The sequence below is a fragment of the Periplaneta americana genome, chromosome 14 (genome assembly GCF_040183065.1).
Source record: "Periplaneta americana isolate PAMFEO1 chromosome 14, P.americana_PAMFEO1_priV1, whole genome shotgun sequence".
In the NCBI taxonomy this organism is placed as follows: domain Eukaryota; kingdom Metazoa; phylum Arthropoda; class Insecta; order Blattodea; family Blattidae; genus Periplaneta; species Periplaneta americana.
In genome coordinates, this window is record NC_091130.1 from 92,124,318 (window position 1) to 92,151,064 (window position 26,747).

At 35.8% G+C, this 26,747-nt stretch overlaps 1 protein-coding gene across 6 annotated transcripts in view; it reads right to left on the reverse strand.

Annotated features, from left to right (window-relative positions):
• Positions 1-539: 539 nt before the first annotated feature.
• Positions 540-26,747, reverse strand: part of LOC138713571 (HEAT repeat-containing protein 6) — a 274,274-nt gene continuing 248,066 nt past the window's right edge. For 5 of the 6 annotated variants that reach the window (XM_069845747.1, XM_069845743.1, XM_069845744.1 and 2 more), the window contains 2 exons: positions 11,276-11,491; positions 540-6,578 (listed from right to left, as the gene is read on the reverse strand). In XM_069845747.1, coding sequence (XP_069701848.1) covers positions 6,300-6,578; positions 11,276-11,491 — 495 coding nt within the window. In that variant the 3' untranslated portion in view covers positions 540-6,299. The remainder of the gene's footprint in view (positions 6,579-11,275; positions 11,492-26,747) is intronic. The other variant, XM_069845746.1, reaches the window with a different exon arrangement.

A 26,747-nucleotide genomic window follows, 5' to 3' on the forward strand; every position in this document is an offset into this window, starting at 1 on the left:
TGAAAATGCAAGGTTCTATGAAAACATAGAAAATATTCCTATCACCCATAAAATGGTAACACATGTAATTGCTGCTCATATAATATACGACGAGTATCTCAAGGAATCAAAACAAAACCAGAAAGAAGAAGAAGAGAAATTACTTGAAAAAAGGAAACTTTCCTTAGAGATAAAAAAACTTGAAGAACAAAGGAAGATACTAAAACGCCAGACAGTTAAAGAAGAAGATACCATAAAAACAAAGATTGAGATGCTGGAGGAGAAGAAATCGAATCAGTTTTACTGATTTGTTTGTATTTTGAGTTCACATACGTTTTACGTAGCTAGGACACAATGAAAACAATACTGTCTTTGTTTTGTTCTTAATTTGTAATGTTTTGTCAAATATAACACAAATAATAAAGTAAGAAGAGCATTGGATGGCTATGGGAATGGTGGAGGCCGATTAAAAAAATCAACGGAACAAAATTGCATAGTATCAATTGAATCGCACTTTTTAGAAAGGAACTAAGTCAAAATGTTATATTTTTCAGAAGAGCAAAAGAACTTACTTTCATGAATAAATACCAGTGTACCAGTGCCGTAATATAAACATCAACTTGATGTTAGAGGTACAGGGAAAGGTTTGTTTAAGTTCCTTCCTTTGTTTATCTTTGCGTCTTAGTAATATTAATCATTTCATCAGAAGAAATAAAAATGACAAATTTTGACTTAGTTCCTTTCTAAAAAGTGCGATTCAATTATTTATTTCCTTTAAATTAAAAAAATTATCACCTTCTAATTTCAATAAATTTAACGATACATATGTGGAAAAAGTTTACAGAAACATATTCAAAAATCGCTATTGTCAGGGAAAATTTCTCAATATAGTCATGGAAAGACAGGGAAATCAATATATGAAAAAAATGTGAACCATGAGTTGTTTTACAGTTGTGATGACTAGGGTAGTATCAGTGGAAATTGTCTTATATTCCCTAATGATTCGAAGCAGATACCCCCTAGAAATTTGATAAAGTTTACTTTGCGCCCAGCTTCAGCTGAATGCATCTTGAAAGACTATTGAATAATACAAAATCAGGAGTTCAACTGTCTCACAAAATATAATTTTCAGTGAAAAGGAGAAGTCCCCATGTGACACATGTAGCAATGGTCAAGTGATGTAGTAGTTCGCTGGCTTTACTATGTAGGAAATTGAAGTGTTATCTATCAATTTGCACTCAAGTACAATTCCAAGATATGGCACTGTAGTATTAGGTAAGTAATTGGAGTTTTCTCTAGCCTCCTCCTGGTGACTACCATAGCAAGTGTTTTTCTAGTATTGCAGTCCAACTTATTGCCTAATCCCCAATTAAATATTTGATCTACAGCTCTGTTTTCTGTTGGGGTATGTCTGGGGCTCTTACTAGTAACTGTGCATGAGCGAAATTCTGCAGTTGTTTAGTATCTTTATAATTCTATGAGATCATATTAGAGTACATAACTCCAAAATCCAGAGCTGGTACTTGTGGATAACTTTTGACTATATTTTTCTACTCTTGATACAGAAGAGGTGAGCTGGGTTGTCCTATTCTTGAAAAAATCTGGATTTGAACACAGAATGTCACAACTATAAACTGTGAGGTCACTCCTCTAGACTAACTATCAATACGATACAACAATTCATGTTTTTAACTATGCAACTGCATAACAAAGTCGTACAAGTGTGAATTCAGTGCTCATGAAGTCAAATGAAGCTATTGAAATGGGACTTAGAATTTGGAAGACACTCATTTTATTAAGGCTGTATGTAATGGCTTTTAATTTACAAATTCATTTGTTCTTTTCTTCAGATTCCTTTATTTGTTGCTTTGCACAGAGAAAAATAAATATTTGAAGTTAACATAATTTATTAGATGAATCTACGTTAAATGATATGATGGCTGAGTAGCTCAGTTCGCAGAGCAGCTGGCTACGGACTGGAAGGTCTGGGGTTCCAACCCTGGTGGTGACGGAATTTTCTCATTTCCAAACGAGGTTCACTCAGCCTCCTACCAAATTGAGTATATACAGAGTCTTTCCCAGGAGTAAAAGGAGGTCAAAGCGTGGTGCTGACTTTCTCCTCATTCTAGTGCTGAAGTCAAGAAAGCAAAAGCATGTGAAGGGGCTACTTTTACCTTCTTATGTTAGATAATAACAGAGTGGAAGTGAAAAACCTTGCAGATTGAAAGAAATGATAGGGTACAAGTACATGAATAGAAAACCTATATTACGTTTTGTGATTAAATGCACAGTTAATTAGAAAATTAAGTTTGAAGTTTCGGCAGTCCTGCAATATCATTGCTACTCATATACAGATGTAAGAGGTCAATGAATTCGGTGAGTCTCCATATGTAAGCTGCCAAGACATTGCCACGCTTTCGCTTCGTACAGTGGTTTGAATTTAGCGGTTTTTAAATTAAATTTACACGAAAACCGTGCATGCTATTGAAATATGCCAGAAGGATAAATTATTCTTTATTAGATTTCCTATCGATATGGTCTAAAATCACGATCTTACTCCCAATAGTTACCAAATAAGAGATTGTTAAACATTGGGGAAAAAACTTTTTTCTGAAAAAAAAAAAAAAAAGCTATGAACTTTCCACCAATATGATATTATAGTTTTCTGTTACATACAACATGAGCTATTCGCTCTGGAAATCTGCAAGGCTATTTCACTTCCAACCTGTATTTGCGGTTTAAATTAATTTCTCATTTGGAAATGGCAAAATATCATAGTGATTACAGTTTACCTCAGGAGCACGAATATTGGTCCCTAATAAATCATTCTCTTCTGTCGTCTGCCTATGCTGAGAATAAAGATTCCTTGGCACTCATACATAATGTAAATAAAATACAAGTTTAACATTAAAAGCTAGAATTGAAATATTATTACAGTGAATTGAAAATATAATAAATCTGATAAACTAAAATGCTCTTTTAATATTATACATTTAAATAAAACTCCTAAACTTCTGGAGATTTCATAGGCACCAATTAATCACAGCATGACATGCAAGGTCGTACCTAAATGTTTACAAAATGGACTTGTAGTTTTTGTGGAAATGCTTAAAAATACATTTTGACAATCAGAACCCTCCAAATCTAACAACACTTTGCTTCCCTTCTGAATTACGACAGAGACGAGATCTGAGGTTTCAATGGTAGAGTATGTTGATGTTTGTTGTTGAGGACACTGTACAAAACATTTTCAAGCTCCTTATTTGTCCTGTGTATTTCACAACTAAATAAATTGATGACATAAATAAAATTGCAAAATTTATTCATGTTTTAAAGGACATTATAATCAGTCAGATAACCTTTTTCTACAATGATGTAAGTTACTTCCCTTGAGTGACTAAATAACGCTCCATGTGACACATCATTCACATTTCTCTCCACAACATATTGGAAATAAAAACGACTTCTTGTCCCAGAAGTCAGCAGATAATTCTAACAGCAGGAAACACGCCTGCATCTCGATATTCGACATACACTCATTTATGAAGTCGTCGATGTTTGCATTTACGCCACTATATTACGAGTTTGAGAGAACAAGAAAGTCTGTTTTAATTCAGTAGAAGATTGAATTTAATTAGGTTTTTAAAATAATTAATTACACTAGGAAACAACTGTTCTGCGGTAAGAAATAAAGTTGGTTATTGGTATGGAAACCAATGCCCTCAGTTCGAAAATAATTTAGTTTTTTAAGTATCACGTCTAGTTTTGTCGCAATTTCATTTTTTCGATATGTATCGTCCTGCAGTATTCACTATGTGTTAAACTGATGTCCCTAAATATCCACAACTAAATATTTTTGTTCTAATATTTGTCTCAGAATGATGCTTCATGATCCCATGCCCTATCACCCCAGCCCCTTTCTCACTTTGCGGGGAAATAGTTGTTTACAGAAAACCCTAATATACAGTTCTTAAATCTTGTCAGTTGAGCAGTTGGCTTACTTCTGTGAACACATGTGAATTCTGTTACAGTGGTGTCCCTAGAATCGTAGTGCAAAAGCATGATTTTAAAAACTGAATATGGCAAGTACATCAGGATTGCGAAGGAGACAGTGTGTACAAAATCTTCAGAAGTTTTGCTATATATTTGTGGGTGTTATATATTCGATTGAAAAGTACGTAAAATAGATTCGTTTGTAAAGCTATATTTTGCGTACTTCAAAGTAAAAGTTGGTGACATGGATAAATCATTTGCACCTCATAGTGCATGTAACAGCTGTGTAGAAGGATTGCTTTACTGGTATGCAGGAAAACTGAAAGCAATGCCATTTGCTTACCAATGGTATGACGTGAGCAGAAGAATCACTATGATGACTGTTATTTTTGTATGTATAATGTTACTGGTTACAACAAGAAAAACAAGAAATCAATTAAGTATCCAAATCTTCAATCAGCTTTGAGGCCTGTTCCTCATGGGCCTGACTTACCTGTACCTACACCACTAGCAAACTTGGGTGACAGTGAATCTGAAAGCAATTCCTCGAATGCAGATACTGAGATGTCTTCTGATCCAGACGAATTTGACAATTCACCAAAAAAATTTGCCCAACCCGACCTGAATGATTAGGTAAGGAAATTAGGACTCACCAAAAAGAAAAGTGAATTACTAAGGCTCTAGGCTACATAAGAAGAACATGTTGGCACCTGGAGTTACATTTTTATGGTATAGGCTCTAGGGTACATAAGAAGAACATGTTGGCACCTGGAGTTACATTTTTATGGTATAGGAATCATGAAAAACTTTTCCGGAAATACTATACACAGAAAGATAGACTGTATATTGTACAGATGTGAGAAATCTACTAAAACAGTTGGGAGAGGAGGTATATGAGCCCAAAAGTTGGAGGCTTTTTATTGATTCTTCGAAAAGAAGCCTTAAAGCAGTATTGCATCTTAATGGGAATAAATTAGCATCCATACCACTTCCACATTCTACAGTCCTATCGGAACCAATGACACATTAAGGTTGGTTCTTGAAATAATTAAATATCATGAACTTGAGTGGCAAATACGCAGTGACCTGAAGGTTGTTGGTTTACTATTGGGACAACAGGGAGGATACACAAAATTTCCATGCTTCCTGTGCGATTGGGACAGGAGGGCCAGGGACAAACATTGAAATATTGTATACTGGTCTGAAAGAAAGCAACTAACGCCAGGAGACAAAAATATTAACAATGTAAGTCTCGTTGCTCGTAAGAAAATTATACTCTCTCTATTACATATAAAACTGAGAGTTATGAAGCAGTCTGTCAAGGTACTAGACAAAAATCTTCCTTGCTTCCAGTACTTATGTACGATGTTTTCTCCATTGTCACATGCTAAAATCAGGGCGAGAATATTCGATGATCCACAAATTAGAAAGCTGATGATGGACCACAACTTCACCAGTACAATGAACGAAACAGAAGAAAGTGCATGGAATGCATTCAAAGAAGTTGTGAAGAAATTTCTTGGTAACATGAAGAATCCACAGTCCAAAGAAATTATAGGAAACATGTTGGACAAGTTCAAAGTGCTTGGTTGTAACATAAATCTAAAGCTTCACTTTCTAATGGTTCATATAGATTACTTTCCTGCGAATTTAGAAGCCCTCAGCGAAGAGCAAGGTGAAAGGTTCCACCAGGATCTAAAAGAGGTAGAGAGATGCTACCAGGGATGTTGGAATGTAAATATGATAGCCAATTACTGTTGGAATATTGCACGTGATGACTCTTCCAGAGAATACTTGAGGACTTCACACACACTAAGATTCCATGGAAAGAGAAAAATGGAAACTGAGGACGTCTAATATGCATTCTGAAGGTAAGCTTTCTGCTCTTATAATTTAGTTTAGTAAGATGTTTTCTTTGTATAGAGGCCTAATGTTTCTATGAATTCTTAACTGTTTCTTTTATTGTTATACAACTTGGAAAAAAATACATGAATGTGTTAACGAATCAGATATACAAAATAATTACGTTATTATGATTTTAATGAACATGCTGTAACTTAAAATTTTATTTTGTAGTAAAATAACGTTTTGCTAAATTGCCAAAAAACCTGATGTTATACGGCGTAACAAAATGCATTTTTGAATTCAGAGCACTAAAATTAGTAAAAGTGGCACATTTATATTTATACCGCGGAAAAGAGTTTTCATTTGTTCCCTAGTGTTATCAAATGAACTCTGCAATGTTCATATGGCAATTCTTAAACATATTTTAAAAAAGCAGATATAAGATACAGACAACAATTTATTAACGCACTCGGTATTTCAATTCAATTGCAGGGCAAGGTTATATCCGTTTCTTGCAAGAACAGGCTTGTAAGCAGAACAGCTGCATTGTGCTGACTGAAGCTGAGATTGGGAAGCTGAAGCAGAGAAGTGGCATGACTGGATGCAGCAGTAAGGACACTTGTCTTCTCTGGAACTACACGCTCATGAAATTTGAGTAAATGCTGCTGTAATGTGTCTAAATGAAACACAAGAACATCATGAAGAGATCCTAGGTCATCTCTTGTAGCCATGCTTGCCAGATGACTCAATGTTAAGCAAATCTGAAAAATTAAGTAGAAATAAAAATGATACATTGTGCAATTAAAATGCAGAGATAACAATAAATAAACAACAAAATTTCACTCAACTTCACCTTGTTATTTAAACAATTTATCCTTCTTCATTCATGGCTATTTCCTTACAAATTTGCCCTCTTCAGGTACAATTTACAGGCCACTTCTCAGTCACGTCGAAATTGAACTCTACCAGTTAGCATTTTCGCTTTTTACCATCATCGAGGGTAATAAATTATGCTTTACAAGTGCTCCTAGCTTAGAAAAATAATTCTGTAAACTGCCAGATTAAGTGTCTGTCACGTCCAAATTACAATATTTGGATGTTTCAGGAATCAACTACACACATTTTAATACTTATATTTACTCGCACTTCACTTTCCTTTTTTCCGATTCAATGCCAAAAAAGTGAGGAGGGTTCCCGATTGAGGTTCTGGCTGATATGTGTATCTATTATCAGGCAGTCTGACAATATGTGTCAGAGGAAGAGCAATTGTTTGTATATATCTGAAGTCTGATTAGTGTAATATATAACTAGTCAGCAATGTATGCAATGGAGGGGAAAAGAACTGGCCATCCTACCACATTATCTCCTGACCTAGTTGCCTCATGAGTGATTCCTTATTGGTGTCACTTGCAGGATCCAGACCTGTCTTCAGACAGTTGACTAAACAACTACCGGTATATTTTAGTAGGGAATAAAAAATCAAAACATAAGATAACACTGGACAACAAATCAAAACTTTGTTTCTGTCCTTTAGATAGATGAAACTATGTAATTTTAACTAAATGAGAAGTGCTGAGTTTATTTCTGAAAACTAAAATTTTCTAACACACACCATTTCACGCACTTCACTTATTTACACAAATTTGTTACACTAGCACATAAAGTAACCTTTGTTTGGCCAAAATTCACAAATTAAAATGTCTTTTTGATCTTTTACGTTTGTAGACAGCATCTGCAGTCTTTTTAATGAGTGACCTGCAATATTCTGCCAGCATATTTGCATTCCACTTTCCACTGAAGCACTTTTCGAAGGTAGATATTTCTTGATGAAACCTCTCCCTGTGTTCATCGCTTACAGCACCAAGGGTTTTGGAAAGAAGTTAAGGTGGCTGTCAAGAAAATCTACTCTCAGTGACATGTTGCATCCCATAAGATGAAAGTAGTGCAACATTTCATTAATATTAAATAAATATTTATTTATTTTGGAGAAACAGTATGTGCTGGGCAAAAACTAACTGCAGATTCGTTTTTGCTGTCACAAAATACATCAAATACATATATTTCTATAAAAAGGACAAATTTCATGTTGTGCAGTTAATCGATAAAAATACATCCTTAAAGGAAGTATAATGCAAGACAAAACGCAATTATAGACTGTAACACATATCCCAACAGCAAAAAGTAGAGAGAGAGTTACTGGCTACAAATAAAGCTTGAAATAGGTAGGATGAACTACCTTTACTGGCCAGTGTCCAATCTTTCAGTAGGTATAATAAATCCAGCTTCTTATAGCATAACATTGTTTGGCTTACTGCTATGAGGTAATGCTAATATTTTGTTCAATAAATAAGATAAAACTATATTACATCATCAGTACATTACTATGCTAATAATAAAACTGTAATCTAAATTTGTCTGGTAATTTTCGCTTTTGTAAAAGTAATTGGTGCTAACATGTATAATGAACTACCCTAAGATTGAAAATACCATTTTTGAAATTTTTGTTTGTACAGTAGTCCCAATTATCTAGACTATATGGGCCAAGGGCTATGCACATAACAAAAAATCTGGCTAATAATATGGAGTGTGAGAGCATTATGTGGTTTTCCATCTTGTAATCTTAAAGAGAGAAAGGTCAGACTGAGTAATGTACAAACATGTTACTCACATGTACATAATAAATGAGTTTTTATTCATACTGTAGTACAGTACCAGTATGTAATTGACTTTAAAGAATGAAGAATAAAAAACTTTGTTATTGTTCAGTTCTGTATATACGTAGACTACTGTAATAAAAAAAAAATCGATCTGGATAACACGGAAGGCCAGATAATCAGGACTCTACTGTATGTTTGTTATTTTTCACTCAATAATGGCTGAACCGATTTCTATGAAAATTGGTACCGGGGTACGTAAAATAAGTTAGTTCCAACTTACATTTTAGGTTATATGGTATTCAAAATACTTTCTTTAAAAGGGGAGTTATAAGAGGGCCTGAAGTAAATAAATCGAAATATCTTCCTTAAAAGTTGCTTTAAAAATGTTTCCAACAAGTTTTATTCTATGCAAAATTTTGATAAGACTGATATTTAACGAGATATATAAGTTTTAAAATAATGCATTTTATGTCAGTGCTGCCTCAGACATATAATAAAGTGAAAACAAATGACTCTGCATTTATTTAAGGAAGGCAGCATTACACAGCAAGTGAAAGATATTCATTTAACAACATTTTATATGGATATCATTATATTCTATGATATGCATATGTATAAAAGTTCATCTCAGGGGCGTATTTTGCGGGCTACCGGCGGTAGCCCAAGGAAATTACAAAAGAAAAAGTTTATAATATAACATAATGTAATAATTTTGTATTATTAGTTTTACCATAGTAATTAAAATTAAAGTAATTGTTAGATATATTTTGTGTAATAATAGGGTCAGTGGTAGCCCAAATCCTTTAACCAGTATACGCCACTGGTTTATCTACACTAATACATAAAGAGGGAGTATTATTTTATGTGTGTGCGTGTCTGTGTATGAGGTAATTTCAGAAATTATTTAACCGATTTGGGTAATTCAGAGCCAATTCAGAAACACCGATTTATGAGATATCACACTTTGTTTGAATTTCCTGTAATGATAACATTCTTGATTAGGGCCTACTAAGATATGTTCGAAATGCCCACAGCTGTCATTTAGCTCCAGTATCGTCTTAGTATCGTCTCCTCTTCTGCTAGCAACATCATATCATCAGCAAATTTTATGCATTTTATTCTTCTTCCTGTGGAGTAACGGTTAGTGCATCTGGCCACAAAATCAGGTGGCCTGGTTTGAATCCCAGTCAGTGAAAGTTACCTGGTTGAGGTTTTTTCCGGGGTTTTCCCTCAACCCAATATGAACAAATGCTGGGTAACTATCGGTGCTGGACCCAGAAGTCACTTCACCAGCATTATCATCTTCATTTCATACAGATGCTAAATAACCTGAGATGTTGATATAGTGTCGTAAAATAACCCATTAAAAATCTTCCTCCTACTATCACCTCTCCCATGTTCTGAAATCAGTTCTTCACTAAATCTTCCAAGTAGATGTTGAACAGTGTAGGTGATAAAAGGTATCCTTGTCATACTCTTCTCCCTATTTCACTTCCTTCTGACATTTCTTCTCCAATGCTGACTTACAAATCAAATCAGTGACATTAATTTAGCTCTTGATTCAGGAACTGATATAAAACGTGTCACTGCTTTTCTAATCTTTAGCCCAAACATTCACTGATTTACTAATCAGTTACATCCTTGGCTCCTTATTAAACAACAGAATTGCAATATGCAATGCTATCTTTTGGTAACAAACTTAACCAGACACAAGTTGATTATGCTGGATCAGTAGTAAGGCTGCTGCTTACACTTTGCAAGTGATTCAGGTTTGTTCAAGCAGCATCGCTTCGTCCAATCTTTCGGTGGGTAATTAAATGTCTTGGGCTTGGCATCACTAGTGAGTGGAGCCTATGCATCCTCGTAAATTGTAAAGTGGTCAAGATTGAAGTCACAGAGCTTATTAAACAACGTATTTCTTGTTCTGGCACTCTAGCAGTTCCCCCCATCAAAATTTACATTTGTTCTCGGCGGACCCTGTTAGATCAGCTGTATGAATGATTACTACAGAGGATTTCTCTTTCTGGTTACACGACATCTAAGATTTTCATTGTGGTTGAGTTTTGTTTTCTCTATGCAGGAATTTGTACTTAACACTATAGTGAATTGATAGGCCATTACTGACATGTTCGAAGCCATAAAATTGAATGAAAATGTATTAAGAAAAATATTTATAAATTTCTAATAAGAAAACCAAGACATATTGTATTACGCTGTGTAATGGAACATGTTGAATAATGAAATAAAAAATAAACACACGCATGCCCACCCACACACAACACACAAACAAACAAAAGATAGCACTGTTGTGTTTGGATAGCTTGGTTGGTGTTATACGCGAAAATTTGAGTAGGGGTGTCAGTTTCTTTGCAGATTTAGTGGGGCAGGAGGAGGAAGGAGGAGAACTGAAAGCATGTTAATGTATGTTAAAGCTATGTTGAAAAACGTTAGTCACATACCTGCACTCCATGGGCGATCACAGTTTCTCCAATCACTGCTATCCAAACACTCGTACTTAACACAATGCAGTCTTATCTTTTCACTCATCCACTCACAATAAACTAAACTGCAATGTCTTTATTGGTTCCATTACGGGACTAATGTTAGTATACTACGCACTTGTATGAGGAAAAGAAGTGAACTCCACAGGAGCTGCACAGCAACTAACACATAAGTTACGCCCCTTTTTTCCTTATAAATATCAAATGGACTTGCCTGGTTTACTGCGCAGAATATTACGACCTGTCAAGCTATCTAAACATAACAGTATATATTAAGTTTTTTTTTTTTTTTGTTTATACCTGGTCTAGTAGATTATCACGATGTTTATATTCATTGAAGTCTTCCATGTTCTGGGAATTATCAAGTCCAGCAAGTAATGCATTCCATATTGCAATGTAGTAGGGACCATAAAACTGCCTACTGGATGGTATCGACAATGCTAAAGCAGCATTGATTCTCACCTTGAAATTGCGAACACTTTGTACAAGTTTGGTTAAGGTAGTAAAGACTGAATTCTGAAATCAAATGATTAAATTGTATATTAGAATATATTTATATTAATTACAGAATGAAAGTTAATTGAACAAGTAAAGAGTGACATAGGGGAGTGTACTCATTTTTGATGGGACTGTACTCGCGAAGGAAGTAATGTGGAGAGAGTGGGGGTAAGCATTAACTTCCGTCATGTTTGCCATTTCAGTTATCATGGCGCCGTGGTCAGTGGAACATCGCGTGTTCACATACAATGTGTATGTGAGGAACGGTGACTTAGTGATTGCAGCTCAGAGATTATTCTGCCGTCATTTCAACATCGGCGGCATGTAGCAGTCCCATCATGGGTTCAGAATTTTTAAAACTGATCTGAAATTTCATGTGTACAAGATTGTCTGTGTGCAGCAATTACTCGCAAGAAGATTATGGTCAGGGGGAAGATTTTGCCATATGGATGCAGGTTCTTTTCACGAAGAACCTGATGCGCTCATCTTTATGAGTGATGAAGTGCATTTCCATCTAAACGGGTTCATCAGCTTCAGACACTGGGCACCGGAAAATCCAAGATAACTGCATGAACGACCTCTACATTCACCCCATGTGACACTGTGGTGCGTGATATTCAGGCGTTATGTTATCGGTCCCTATTTTTTTGAAGAGGAGGGTGTAGCAGTAACAGTGAATTCCAATCGTTACATGCACATGATGAACACCATTTCTGTGTCAGAACTCCAGATGTTGAACTTGGAACAATATGTGTGGTTCCAACAAGATTGGACTACAGCCCACACCATCAGAAATTCAATGAACATCCTATGGGGATTGTTTCCTGGCCATTTAATTTCCAGGTTCTGAGATGTGCCTTGGCCTCCTCGATCTCCCGACCTGAGTATGTGCGACTTCATTCTGTGGGGACACTTAAGGGGTGAGTTTACTTCGACAAACCCCGTTCATTAGACAAACTGAAGACAGCTATTCGTAGAGAGGTGCTGCAGATCAATCGGGAGACATTGGAACACATATGGGGCAGCTTCACATCTCGACTTGAAAACTACATCAATGAAGATGAACATTGCCTTCAAGATGTGATTTTATTTATGTAAAATAAATGGCATAAGTTCACACAAGTGTTAAAACCAAAATAATAAACTTTGTACTGTTCATTCACAAATAAGTACACTCCCCTGTGTCACCCATTATATTTTAAGAGAATTTTTGTAATGGAAATTTATTTGTAAGTAGAGACATTTGAATATGGTTGTGATACTGGTATCAGTATTGTTGTATTGTTTAATGGTTGTCAACAGTAACAAGTTTGTTGACTGGTATTTTGATTCAGTAGTGATACTCCATTCAATATCTGCATGAATTATTCACTAACACTTCATCGAGACCTAAGATTAAATATCTAAGATTTATAGAGGTCTTTGGAGCTTATTTTTCTGATTCTAATACACAGAAGACCCCTAGATTTTCCTGTTACTGTACAGATTACTCAGTCGTAATAAATCCTATTAGCAACGATACGACTACATTTGCCAAGGAGGGTACAATGCCACAAAGGTTCAATGAATATTTACAATCTATCTGTCAGTCTTCAAAAAAAGTTGTGATGGTTCGAAAAAAGAAAAGGAACTGGAGCTGCATTTTATAATGCAATGCTACTTAGTTCGAAAAGAGACATTGCACGTTGACATTGCTGAGATTTTAGTGGTGAAACGAGTTTTATTATCATTAATGAACACAACTAATTCTAAAATATTCATTTTTATTGATTCACTTACTGTGTTGTTTCAGTTGACATCGGTAGTGAAAACCAGGTTATCATTGGATATCGTGCTTTGTAAAAAACCTGGTATATGATATTCAACGCAGGAATAATGAGTTACAACTAGTGTGGATACCAAGTCACTGCGGAATACATGGTAATGACGTTATTGATGGTTTAGCAAAGGAAGCGGCTGAGGAGCTTCACTTAAGGAGCCTCTTTTTGAGTCTAGAAGATTCTATTCAGAAAAAGATACGTCATATTATACAAGCCGAAGTTAAAAATAATAAACTTTGGTTTATGAAATACCCTGTTTCGAGAGCAGTTATATCTCTTTTTATGAGAATAAAGTTAAAGTGGCACTTACTCCTATTTATTGCCATAAAACTGGAGTGTGGATCCTTTGGTGATTTGAATCATTTATTATTTGGTTGCAGACTTCATTGACAGGATACAACCAGTTTGATACGTGATATACAGTAAGTGCAATTAAAGGTTATGGTCCCTGGAGTGCAAATACATTTGTTATAGATGAAGAACATAAAATAGATGCGGTAAACTATTGATTATATACCTACAGAAACGTAAAATGAAGTTGTAAGACACCATGTATATTTCTCATTATTACTTTAATAAGTGGTTTATCTTTTGGTGTGAAGCACACAGACATTAACATCTGGTCTACATGAGAAGGATTAGAACATCTTTAAATAAATTAACCAATCAATCTTCTTAATGTATCCAGCTGTTTGCTGACAACATAAAGTCTACTATAGTCCATTGTTGTCTATTCAGTTGTTGTTTTTCACGAGAAATGAGGGGTATTTTGATCGGTGTTCATTATAGATGCCTGTTGCTAGTAGCCAGAGGTGGGGTGTAGTCAATATATACTGCAGGGCTGTGTCTTCTGCAACTGGCACTGATGATTTTAATTTACTTCTTTTGTGGTTTATGGATGGACAGTACCGGTATAGAAGAATGTGTTCCAGATCTTCATCATGATTATTACACCACAGACAAGTAGGATTATCAGAAATGTTTAAATAAATTAACAATAACAACAAAAAAAATATATATCTTTATTACACAACTTTTAACACTGTATCACTTCGGAGTATGTATTATATGACTTTCTTGTGTTAAATTCTATCGTACCTGGTTTACATGTTTCGACCTTTTATGGGTCATCCTCAGAACTCATCCCAGTTCTGAGGATGACCCATGAAAGGTCGAAACATGTAAACCAGGTATAATAGAATTTAGGCTAACACAAGAAAGTTATATTAATACATATTCCGAAAAAATATATATATAAAACCTTCATTTCCATAACTGATTATTCATAAGAATTTATTCCTCAAATAATATGAATGATCAAAGAATACAATTACTCAGAGCCTGGGATGGATAAATATTTACACCCTGAACGGTTTGAAGTATAAAATACGGTCTTTGAAGTGGAAAGAAGATAGTTGCACTGGAAGCAGACTTTCCAGAATTTCTTAAGCAGCTTTACTGGGACAACAGATTTAAGTAAGCTACAGTTACTTATCAATAAACGTTCGAATATTTATCAGAATATCAGTAAATGTACAATAGGGTATATCGAAAAAAAAATATCCGAAATTCGAAATGTGAGAGAGCAAACCTTACAAGGTTCCTCATTAATAGAGCATTGGCACCCATTAGTTTAAGTAGAGAGGCATAAAAATCTTCAGTGTCAACATAACATTTCTCCAGTACATCTTATAGGCAGTGATACTACTAAGGGCATATGTCGGCATAAACTGTTAATACTGACAAAATGTTAGAAAATAAGACTTAGGCAAAGTGATCATTTTACTGTATTATGACATGTATTACACTCAGAATACAGAAAAACATAAGTCATGTTATACACACCGAAGTTAATAATAATAAACCCTGGTTTATGAAATACCGGTACCCTGTTTCGAGAGCAGCTGTATCTCTTTTCATGATTTATATTTCCAGTGTACAAAAGTTGCCTTGTGGTCTCTACTATGAGCAGTAAAAAAACTAGGTCTCTGATCACATTTTTCACTGTGCCGCAGGAGGTCTAAAGATTAGTGTATAAAGTAAAATTTGTATTTTTATTTTTGTTTTCATAATTCTTCGATGCATGGTCAGTAGAGCTTAAGTTACTGTTGTTACATTCTAGAATATGAAAGAACAGCATTAACGAGTTATTGAACATGTTGTTACGATGTTCTGTTGTAGGAAGAAAATAGTTCTTGTTCTTGTACAAAAGCAAGCTCACATCAACAAAGATAGGTAATAGTTATTTATGGTACTTGTGAGGTAAGTGCATCTTTATTGCGCAAGTGGAAAGATTTAAGCACGAGGTGTCAGCCGAGTGCTTAAATTACACGAGCGCAATAAAGATCATACTCACAAGTACCATACGTAATTTTATCCATGACCATAACGAAAAATTCTGTTTTATAAAAGAAAATATGTTGCAAATAAGTCCTCATATAATCACATAATATCATGGCATGGATTTTAAAATCGATACGTGTACTAGGTAGGTTATGATGTAGGAGGCCATGATTAGTGAAGTATGGTATCTAAGGCGTTGGCTAAATTAATAACAAATTATAATTAATTATATAATTTTAATAAATGTTTTTTTCATTTTAAATGTGTATTTTCGTCTTTTTGAAGTTTCAGGGATTAATTAGAAGTGTTCACGGGACTAATGTGATTAAAATAATTTCACATTTTACTTCTGTAAACTTAAGAGGAATATGTTGTTCTTGTTTTCTAATGCCAGGCGTTTGACAATAAAGTCATTTGACCTCTTGCATTCTAATATTTTTCAAAGATATTATCATGACCAGCCAATGAAGCACAGATTTTGAGGTGTTCCGAATCCATTTCTTGGTTTGAGTTGCACAATGGGCAGTTAGGGGACTGATATATTCCAATTCTATGCAGGTGTTTAGCCAAACAATCATGGCCTGTTGCCAATCTAAATGCAGCTACAGACGATTTTCGTGGTAAATCGGGAATTAACTGTGGATTTTGATGTAGAGAGTTCCATTTTTTCCCTTGTGATTGTGTAATCAAATTTTATTTGTTGAAATCCAAGTATATAGATTTAATAAATCTTTTTACAGAGTAAAACACAGATTTAGTAACAGGTCTGTAAGTAGCAGTGCTGCCCTTCTTTGCTAAAGCATCCACATTCTCGTTTCCCAGGATTCCACAATGGGATGGTATCCATTGGAATACAATTCTTTTATTAAGTGATATTAATTGAGAGAGCATTTTAGTTATTTCTGCTCTTTGAGATGAAGGTGTGTGTTTAGAGACAATTGATAGAATAGCTGCTTTGGAGTCTGACAATATAACTGCATTCCTAAATTTATTGATGTGGCATAGAAGATTCCTGAGACATTCACTTTTTGCAATGATTTCACCATCAAAACTACTTGTTCCATATCCAAGAGATCTATAAAGTGAGAAGAGACAGCACGTAACACCTGCACCGGCACCTTGTTCTCTGGAGATCAAGGATCCGTCGGTGTATAAATGAAGCCAGTTTTGTGGAGGATACCTAATATTAATTGTCTCTAAAGACAATTGTTTCAGTATTTCAGTGTTTACTTCTGATTTCAGTATTTCTTCTGTTAAATTTAAATTATATTCCATATTTAATAGAGTTAAAGGGTTTGGTTTAATTTGTAAGTTTTCTTTTAAATTCGGGATATTTATTTTCTGTTTTAATTCTTGAACAATGGATATGAAACTTTTTTTAATTTTCAATCTACAGAGAGGACTGTATGAATGCCAATTGTTTCCTGGTAATCTGATAAGTTTTTCATATTGAATCAGTGGTTTTTCTTCTATTGTCATTTTGATGCTGTTAATATTAGTGAGGAATCTCATAGAATCTATTGGAGTTGTTTTGATTCCACCAGTAATGAGTCTGAGAGATTGGTTTTGAACATATTCTATGTCGTTTATGAAAGGTGAAGTAATTAAAATTTCTCCGCAGTATGTCAGCACTGGCTGTATAAACAATTTGTATGTAGTGTTCAAAGTATTCGTAGAGCAACCCCATTTCTTTCCTGCTAGTCTTTTCAGAAGGGAGAATCTTTTACGAGCTTTTTCAGAAATGTATTTCAAATGGTTGCTTCATGTTAACTTACTATCGAAAATAACTCCAAGATATTTGGATTCATAAGTCCTAGGAAGGTGTTGGCCATTGTATTGGATATTGAATTCTCTTTCTTTTTTACCGAGTGAAAATATTTGGTAGTTACTTTTGCTTAAATTGAGTGTCATCAAATTTGATGTATTCCATACATGTAGTTGATTTAGAGCTTTAAGAGCAGAATTTTGAATTTTGTCTCTATGTCTGTAAGATCTGGAAGTCCACAAAACTATATCATCTGCAAATAGTGCTGTTTTCATGTTTGATGCCTCTAATAGGAAGGGTAAGTCATTTATATAAATATTGAATAAAGATGTACTGAGGACAGCGCACTGAGGTAGACCTCGATATGTTTGTCTATAATTAGAAAGTGAATTATTGAATTTAGTGGCAATGAATCTTTGACTAAGGAATTCTGATATCCATCTGAACATATTGCTGGAGATACCTAATTTCTGGAGTTTTAGTAATAATTTGTTTCTCCAAACAGAGTCATATGCTAACTGAAAGTCAATAAATATTGCCAAGGTATCTTCTTTCTTGTTAAAACTGTCTTTTATTTCTTGGCCGAGGCGTATGACTTGTTCATTGGTAGAGTGTAGTTGTCGAAAGCCGGCTTGTCTTGGTGATAAAAGATTTTGGGATTCTAAATACCAAGTTAATCTGTTGGAGATCATGGACTCCATGGTTTTTGCTATCATGCTTAATAGTGCTATTGGTTGATAACTATTAACATCATGAGCAGGTTTCCCTTTTTTGTGAATTGGTACAGTGATTGTTTTTTTTCCAAGCTGCAGGAATGGAGGTGTTCCATGATAAATTGAAAATGGATAAAAGTACAGACTTGGCTTTTTCCCCCAAATGTTTAAAAAATTCGGAATGAATGTTGTTGGGGCCAGGAGATTTCTTGGTTTTTTAATTTTGTATAGCTAGATTTAATTCTTTGGAAGTAAAATTTTGATGAAATATTTCAGGTTTTGTACTAGTAATATTGTTTTTATTATTTTTATGTAATTCTCTTTTGATAAATTTGTCAGTTTTTTTGATATTGGAATGTAATCTGTGAGAGTTTGAGTAGTGTTTATTAAATGCGTTTGCTATATCTCTACTATCTGTTGAATGAATGAATGAAATAGCCTTTGGATTTCCCGTGAAGGGCTATGGCCTCCTAAGAAGGGGAGCTCTTTAGAGATCATGCGGTGAGCTAATCCGCATGATTGTAGATTCAGTTCTATATAAGTTTTGTTCATCGTTCGTGTGTGTACACTTGCACTCTCACTCGATACTGGCAAACTGTAGCGATCTCCATTCTTCTCGGTTCTTGGCTGTTCTGGACCACAGGGGTCCAGCTAGGCTCTTGAAGAAGTCCGCCCATCTGGTCCCAGGTCTTCCTCGGTTTCGCCTCCCGATGCATGGATCCCACGTGGTGGAAATATGCGCCCATCTGCAGCCTTGAAGTCTCGACACGTGGCCTCCCTATTTCCATTTCAGGCGCTCCCCTTGGTGTGCCATGTCTCTGGTGTTTGTCATCTGCTTGAGTCTGGTGTTGGAAATCTTGTCTCTGAGGGAGAGTCCTAGGATTTTCCTCTCCATTTTGCGTTGGCAGACCTGAATCTGTGTCTTCTGGTTCACGGTCAGTTTCCAGGTCTGACAGCCGTAAAGTAAGGTTGGGAGGATACAGGATTGCAGCACCTCCAGCTTTAGTTTGCGGTTCAGTTTCTTGTCAAGGAGTATGAATTGCAGTGACCAGAAAGCTCTCCATGCTGATGCAATTCTTCTTTTTATTTCTCTCGTCATGCAGCTTTTGAATCCGACCAATTGGCCCAGATAGATGTAATCTTCCACGTACTGTAATCTGGTTGCGTTGACTTGGATGGGTTGTGGTTGGCTGTTCGTCATGACTTGGGTTTTTTCCATGTTCATGCTTAGGCCTGCGTGTGCGCTGCAATCGCTTAGTTCCTGTATCATCTCTTGTAGATCGGTGGTGTTTTTAGCGAAAAGTACGATGTCATCCACGAATCTTAGGTTCGTGAGCCGATATCCGTTTATATTGATTCCATGTCTTTTCTTCCACTTTAGCTTACGGAATGTCTTCAAGGAGGCTAGTAAATAGCTTTGGTGAGATGGGATCCCCTTGTCAGACTCCTCTTTCTATTCTGAATGTTTGTCCTCGTTCTGTCATCACGGTGGCGTGCGAGTCTCCGTAGAGCTTAGTTAGGATGTTGATATATTTGTGCTCGACTCCCTGGTTGCTCAGCGCCTGTAATACACAGGAGTGTTCTACCGAGTCAAATGCTTTCTTGAAATCTATAAATGCGAGATAGAGGGGAATATTGAATTTGTCCGTTTTTCTATGACCTGGTTGATTGTCTGTAGATGATCCACCGTGCTGTAACCTGAGCGAAATCCTGCTTGGTCTGGAGCTTGGTTGTCATCCAGTACTTTCGTGAGTCTCCTTGTGATTATCTTAGAGAACAGCTTGTAGATATTTGACATCAGGCTGATTGGACGGTAGTTGTTCAGGTCGTCCTTGGCACCTTTTTTGTGGAGTAGAATAATTTTGCTTGTCTTCCATTGGTGGGGTACTGTCTCCGATTTGAGTATTTCGTTGAAGACTGCAGTAAGCGGTGTTAGCAAAGAGTCTTGACCAAGTTTCAGGTGTTCGTTGTGGATGTTGTCTTCTCCGGGCGCTTTTCCGGATTTGAGTTCCCCTATCGCTGTCCTGACCTCGCTTTGAAGTATTGGTGGGACCTCGTTGTCGTCTACGTTGTTCATCTGAATACTGTCGCTTGGATTCGCTTCCTGTTTGGAGCTGGTGTATAGTGATCTGTAGTAGTTTGTGGCTGCCGTCACAATGTCTTCTCTTTCTGTTAGACGGTTGCCTCTGGGTCCCCGTGCTCCCAAGAGCCATTGCTTCCCACTTCCTCTCTGTTTTCTTGCTTTTCTTGTTGATTTGGACGATTCCAGTATTGCTCTTACTGCCTCTGTGTTGTGTTCACGTACGTCCCTTCTGATCGCCCTTTTTGTTTGCCTATCAATCTCTGCGTACTGGTTTTTATTGTCCTCGTTTTCATCCCTGCTTGGATATAATCTCTTCCTATGTTCAATTAATGCATTTGTTAACGGGCTGAGCTTGGAACTGTTTTCCCTAGTTCCATTTGTTCTCCTGGCTGTGATTGATGCTTGGGTAAGGGCCGCTTTGATGGAGTTGTATAGATCCTGCGGGTCACGCTGGAAGGATAGGTCCACTTCTTGTAGTCGTTCCTGTAGTGCAAGGCCGAAAGTGTGCCTATCTAGGCTGTCAATGGTGCTCGCTATTGTATTCCCAAAATGTCTTCTGTTTCTCTTTATATTCACTGTGGCGCGTACCATTCTGTGATCCGTCGAGAATTTCAGGTTTGGTACGACTTGTATGTCCCTCGTACCTGCTAGGCTGTCGGTTAGTATGTAGTCCAGTTCGTTTTTTGTCATACCGTTGGGGTGTCTCTAGGTCCACCTTGCTTCGCTACGCTTTCTGAAGAACGTGTTTAGTATCACCATTCTCTGTTCTGTGGCGAATTGTACCAGTCGTTCTCCTCTTGCGTTCCTTGTCCCGTAGCCGTACGGCCCAACTGGGTCCTCTTGTGCGTGGAGTTTGTTCCCTACTTTGCTGTTGAAGTCGCCTAATATGAAGTTTCTATGTGATCTGTGTTTCTCAATTGTGTCTTCTAGCAGTCTGTAGAAGTCTTCGCTGTCTTCATCACTATGGTTCTCTGTGGGTGCATATATTTGTATCATAGTTACATCGCATGTCGCTGTCTTTATCTTTAGAACTATTATTCTCTCTGAAACCCCTATGATTTCCTTCACCATGGGTTTGATGTGTTTCTTTATCAGGAATCCCACTCCTTTCTGTCCTTTGGTCTGCCCGATGTAGCAGAAGAGGTCGCCGTTATTCTTTTCGATTATAGTTTCCCCCATTCTTCTGATCTCGCAGAGGCCCAGGATGTCGCAGTTAATGTTTTTTAGAGCATAGTTTAGCTCCTCTTCTCTTTCTTCTGTCCTGAGTGTGTTCACGTTTAGTGTGGCTATTCTGAATTCTTGTCTGGTGGTACGTTGGTGTGGTGTCTGGGCTGGTGTGTTGTGAGATTCCGTTGGCGTTCTTGGTGGTTCTAAGTTGCTGTTTGTTGCATAGTGCTTGTTCCTGGGATGTTGATTTGTTGTTGTGGCCGCTGCGCGTTTTTTGGTTGGGGCAGGTTCCGTGATTGCGGCGGGTTTTTCGCCTGGGGCAGCTCGTTCCAACGTATCCATCTATCATTTATCAGTATTTTCTGATATCCCACCTTGGCGTTGTTGCCTTTGTTTCTCTCTTCGGTAGCTAGATTACGTAGTTGGGTTTGTATACTCCTTTCCTGGAGTGTCATGTCATCATCGATGAAGCATTCCTCCCCCGCTAATTTGTGTTTGTTCTTTATTATAGTCATTTTGTCTTCCATGCTGGCGAGTTCAACCCTGGCTAGTCCTCTGTCGGAGTAGTCTTTGCAGATGTACATAACTTTGTTGTATGGTTTGTTGAATTCTACTTTTGCCAGTATTTCATTTACTTTATTGGTCATTTCTTCATGGTTGTCTGGTTGTATCTCTTTGTTTTTTAGTGTTTTGTTATTATGAATAATAGGTTGGCTAGTATTTTCCTGTGTATTGGAAATATTCTTCAGAAATTTATATGTTTTAGCGCTATCGGTTCTGTAATTAATATTTTCGATAAATTTATTGAAAATGTTCTTTTTTGCTGTTATGATTGCTTTTTTAAAACGTAATTAACCATCGTGCCTGTTTAGCTCAGTTGACTAACGCGTGTTGTTATAAAATCCTCTAAACCCAACTTCGCAGGTTCAAGTCTCCTCGCATCCCAAAAGATAAATTATTACAAAATTTTTAAAAATTATATATTAGATATGGATGCAATGCACAAATTACGACGTAGTAGATAGAGAAAAGAGAAGGAGATTGAGTGTATGTATATTTAAGAAATGATAATAAAGAAGTAGAGGTAGTGACATCTAGTAGCTAATATATTAACTTCTTGAGTAATAGTTCAATGGAAAAGTATATGTGTGTGCCCGGGTACTAGGAAAATACTAATGAACTGTGAGATAAAGTTCAAACTGTGAGGTAAAGTCTTTATCTCACTAGTGTAATAAAGTAATGTTGAATAAAAGCCTACCGGTACTTTACAAATGCAAAAGATTTAGTAAAGCATGCTTTTCGTTATGATCGTGGATAAACATTTTAATAAGAATAGTTTCTGTAGGTATTTCTATTTTTAATACTAGAAGAGGCAAACTGACTCGCTCTATAGATTAAAATCAAATTAAAATAATGATTTTAGTCACTGATATTTATTTACTACATATAACTGGTTATGTATGAATTATTTTTTGTTTATTACAATAAAATTCTCTTCAAAGTTCACTTCTCACAACAAAAATAACAATACATACCCGAAGGATAATAAATACACTGAATTCCTACAAATTTAAATGCAAAGCATCCAATGTGGGGCTCAAGATTGGTAACTCCAAGGGGAAGAGAATTACAACAATGTGTAACAAATAAAACATTTGAAACTCTTTCTACAGGCCAACCTACATATTGGCCAACAGATCCAAACAATATACCTGATTTATTGGATTTCTTTATTGTCAATGGAATAGGGAACAATTATATTGATGTCGAGTCTTGTTTTGATATTTGTTCTGATCACACTCCAATTATAGCCGCAATAAGTGTAACAGTAATTAAGAAAATACATTCTCCTTCGCTTTACAACAAACATACAGACTGGAACTCTTTCAGAAGTTGGCTAGAAAATAATATCACCCTTAACCTTCCCCTCAAATCAGACACAGACATTGATACTGCCACTGAATATTTAACAGAATTAATTCAACAAGCTGCTTGGAGATCTACTCCAGTTCTGAGACCCAAAGAAGAAACTTGCATCAATTATCCAGAAGAAATAAAGAAGAAAATTTCAGAAAAAAGAAAACTACGAGCAATTTGGCAAAATCATAGACGACCTGAAGACAAAACCAAACTAAATAAAAGTATCAAAGAATTAAAACAACTCTTTAAATTAAAGAATGAAACCTTCAACGATTATCTTGTAAATCTTAGTGCTACAAATAGAGATGACTATTCCTTGTGGAAAATAACTAAGAAACTGAAACGTCCTCAGAGAGTGATATCTCCAATTAGAAAAAGCAATGGTGACTGGGCCAGAAGTGACTTAGAGAAAGCTGAACTTTATGCAAATCATTTAGCAAACGTTTTCACTCCAAATCCAGCATCTACAGTAAATTCTAATGATAATGAAATTAACGAATTTCTCAGTGTCCCACTTCAGATGTGTTTACCAATTCCGAGTTTTTCTCCAAACGATGGCAAGAATGCAATAGAAACAGAACTACATCCAAAGAAGTGCCCTGGTTACGACTTGATAACTGCTCAAATTCTTTTGGAACTCCCCAGAAAAGCAATTGTGTTTATTGCAACTCTTTTTAATGGAATTCTTAGAACTTCTTATCATCCAGCAGAGTGGAAAGTTTCTCAAATTATCTTGATTCCAAAACCAGGAAAACCACCAAATGAAGTGACTTCATATTGTCCAATTAGTTTGTTACCAATACTATCTAAATTATTTGAAAAGCTCTTTTTAAAGAGATTGTCTCCAATTCTTACTGACAGCAATGTTATACCTGACCATCAATTCGGATTCCGAAGAGAACACTCTACAATAGAACAAATTCATAGAGTCGTCAATAAAATTGAAGATGCCATAGAAACAAAAAAATATTGTTCTGCTGTATTTTTAGATATTCAACAAGCCTTCGATAAAGTCTGGCATCTTGGTCTACTTTACAAACTGAAAGTCATACTTCCACAACCCTATTATTTATTACTTCACTCGTAATTAACATCGAGAATTTTTCAAGTAAAGTTCGAAGAACATTTCTCCTCATTCCATGATATAAAGTCAGGTGTACCTCAAGGTTCAGTCTTAGGCACTATACTATATACAATTTATACAGCTGAATTTCCAATTTCTAATGAGGTATTGGTGGCTACTTTCGTTGATGACACTGCTATTCTTGCTTCACATGAAGATCCATCAACAGCATCTGAAAACCTGCAGAATGAATTGAAAGAAATGGAAGACTGGCTAATTAAATGAAGAATACAAGCGAGTGAAAACAAATCAGTTCATGTTACTTTTGGAACCAGAACTGAAAACTGTCCTCCTGTAACACTGTACAACAAAGAACTTCCTGAAGCAGACGATGTTAAATATTTAGGTATGCATTTAGATCGCCGCTTAACATGGCATAAACATATTGAAACTAAACGTAAAGAATTAAATTTTAAAACATCAAAAATCTATTGGTTATTGGGACCTAAATCAAAACTGTCATTAGAAAATAAACTTCTTGTTTATAAAGTCATATTAAAACCAATCTGAACATACGGCATTCAACTGTGGGGAACTGCTAGCAACTCAAATATTGAAATACTGCAGAGGTATCAATCCAAAACTTTACGTTCCATTGTCACTGCACCATGGTATGTACGAAATGATGTCATTCATCATGATCTTAACATTTCAACTGTAAAAGAAGAAATCTCTAAGTTCAGCAAAAAAATACCTGCACCGATTAAATCAATATCTGAATCATCATGCATTAAATTTGCTGGATAATAGTCAAACAATAAGAAGACTTAAAAGGACCAATGCTCTTGACCTTCCATTCATTTTTACTACAGCTATTTAAAACATTGTTATTTTTCTTTTGGAGTGTTGTCATGGGATAACATCTCCACTCATGTCATATTCTTTTATACTATTTACTTATTGTCTATTGTAGACAGATTGTAAATGTGGCATAATTGTAAAAAAAAAAAAAAAAAAAAAAATTGTTATAGATGATTGCTGTGATGATAATTAAGTATTTCATTGCCACTAGTCGAACTAGGGAAAATTGCCAATTAATACAGTATTATTATTGTCAAATCTTATGGATTACAATAATGACAGCGATCGAGACGAAACATATACCCCAGGATCAGAAAGTGAAAGCAGACTGGAGGAATTAATATATAAGACAAGAAAAAAACAGCTATTATTAAAAAAAAGAACAGTTATTAAAATCTCCCATAATGATTGAGATCTGCAACAAGAGCACATTTTGGAACTATTTCCCTAAACTGTAATGGACACATCTCTTTCAAGAGATGAAGTTGAGCTTCCTTCTACGAGCAATGGCAATGCTAAAGCCAGTTCTTTGCAATGTCCTTGCGCAAAAGCAGTCAGCATAGAATGATTACTTCTTTCATATACTAGCCAATCAAATGTCAATATTAATGGAAAGGACCTACATGCAAGGAATTAATGCACTCTGGGTCTGAAAAATGATATAAGAAATAATATTTCTTCAAAATAATGGAGGCTTGATATTCCATGATAAAAGGGTCACATTTGTTGCAAAATATGTCACAGGTAAATAAATAAAAATCATCAGACCTAGGAAGGAAAATGGTTTAAAAATAAAGGAACGTCACTCACGATTAAACTTTTTAACACCAATTGTCAGGGGATACCTGTATGAAAATATCTGTTTTCTCAGCACATTGGATAAATATAAGAAATTTGTTGTTGTTGTTTTCTAATGCCAGGTGTTTGACAATAAAGCCATTTGACCATTTGCACTCCAATATTTTTTAAAGATAGTGTCATGATCAGCCACTGAAGCACAGATTTTGAGGTGTTCCGAATCCATTTCTTGGTTTGAGTTGCACAATGGGCAGTTAAGGGACTGATATATTCCAATTCTATGCAGGTGCTTGGCCAAACAGTCATGGCCTGTTGTCAATCTAAATGCAGCTACAGACGATTTGCGTGGTAAATCGGAAATTAACTGTGGATTATGATGCAGAGAGTTCCATTTTTTCCCTTGGGATTGTGTTGTCAAATTTTATTTGTTGAAATCCAAGTATATAGATTTAATAAATCTTTTTACAGAGTAAAACAAAGATTTAGTAACAGGTCTGTAAGTAGCAGTGTTGCCCTTCTTTGCCAAAGCATCTGCATTCTCGTGTCTCAGGATTCCACAATGGGATGGTATCCATTGGAATACAATTTTTTTATAGAGTGTTATTAACTGAGAGAGCATTTTAGTTATTTCGGTTGTTTGAGATAAAGGTGTGTGTCTAGAGACTATTGATAGAATAGTTGCTTTGGAGTCTGACATTCTTAAATTTATTGATATGGCATAGAAGATTCCTGAGACTTTCA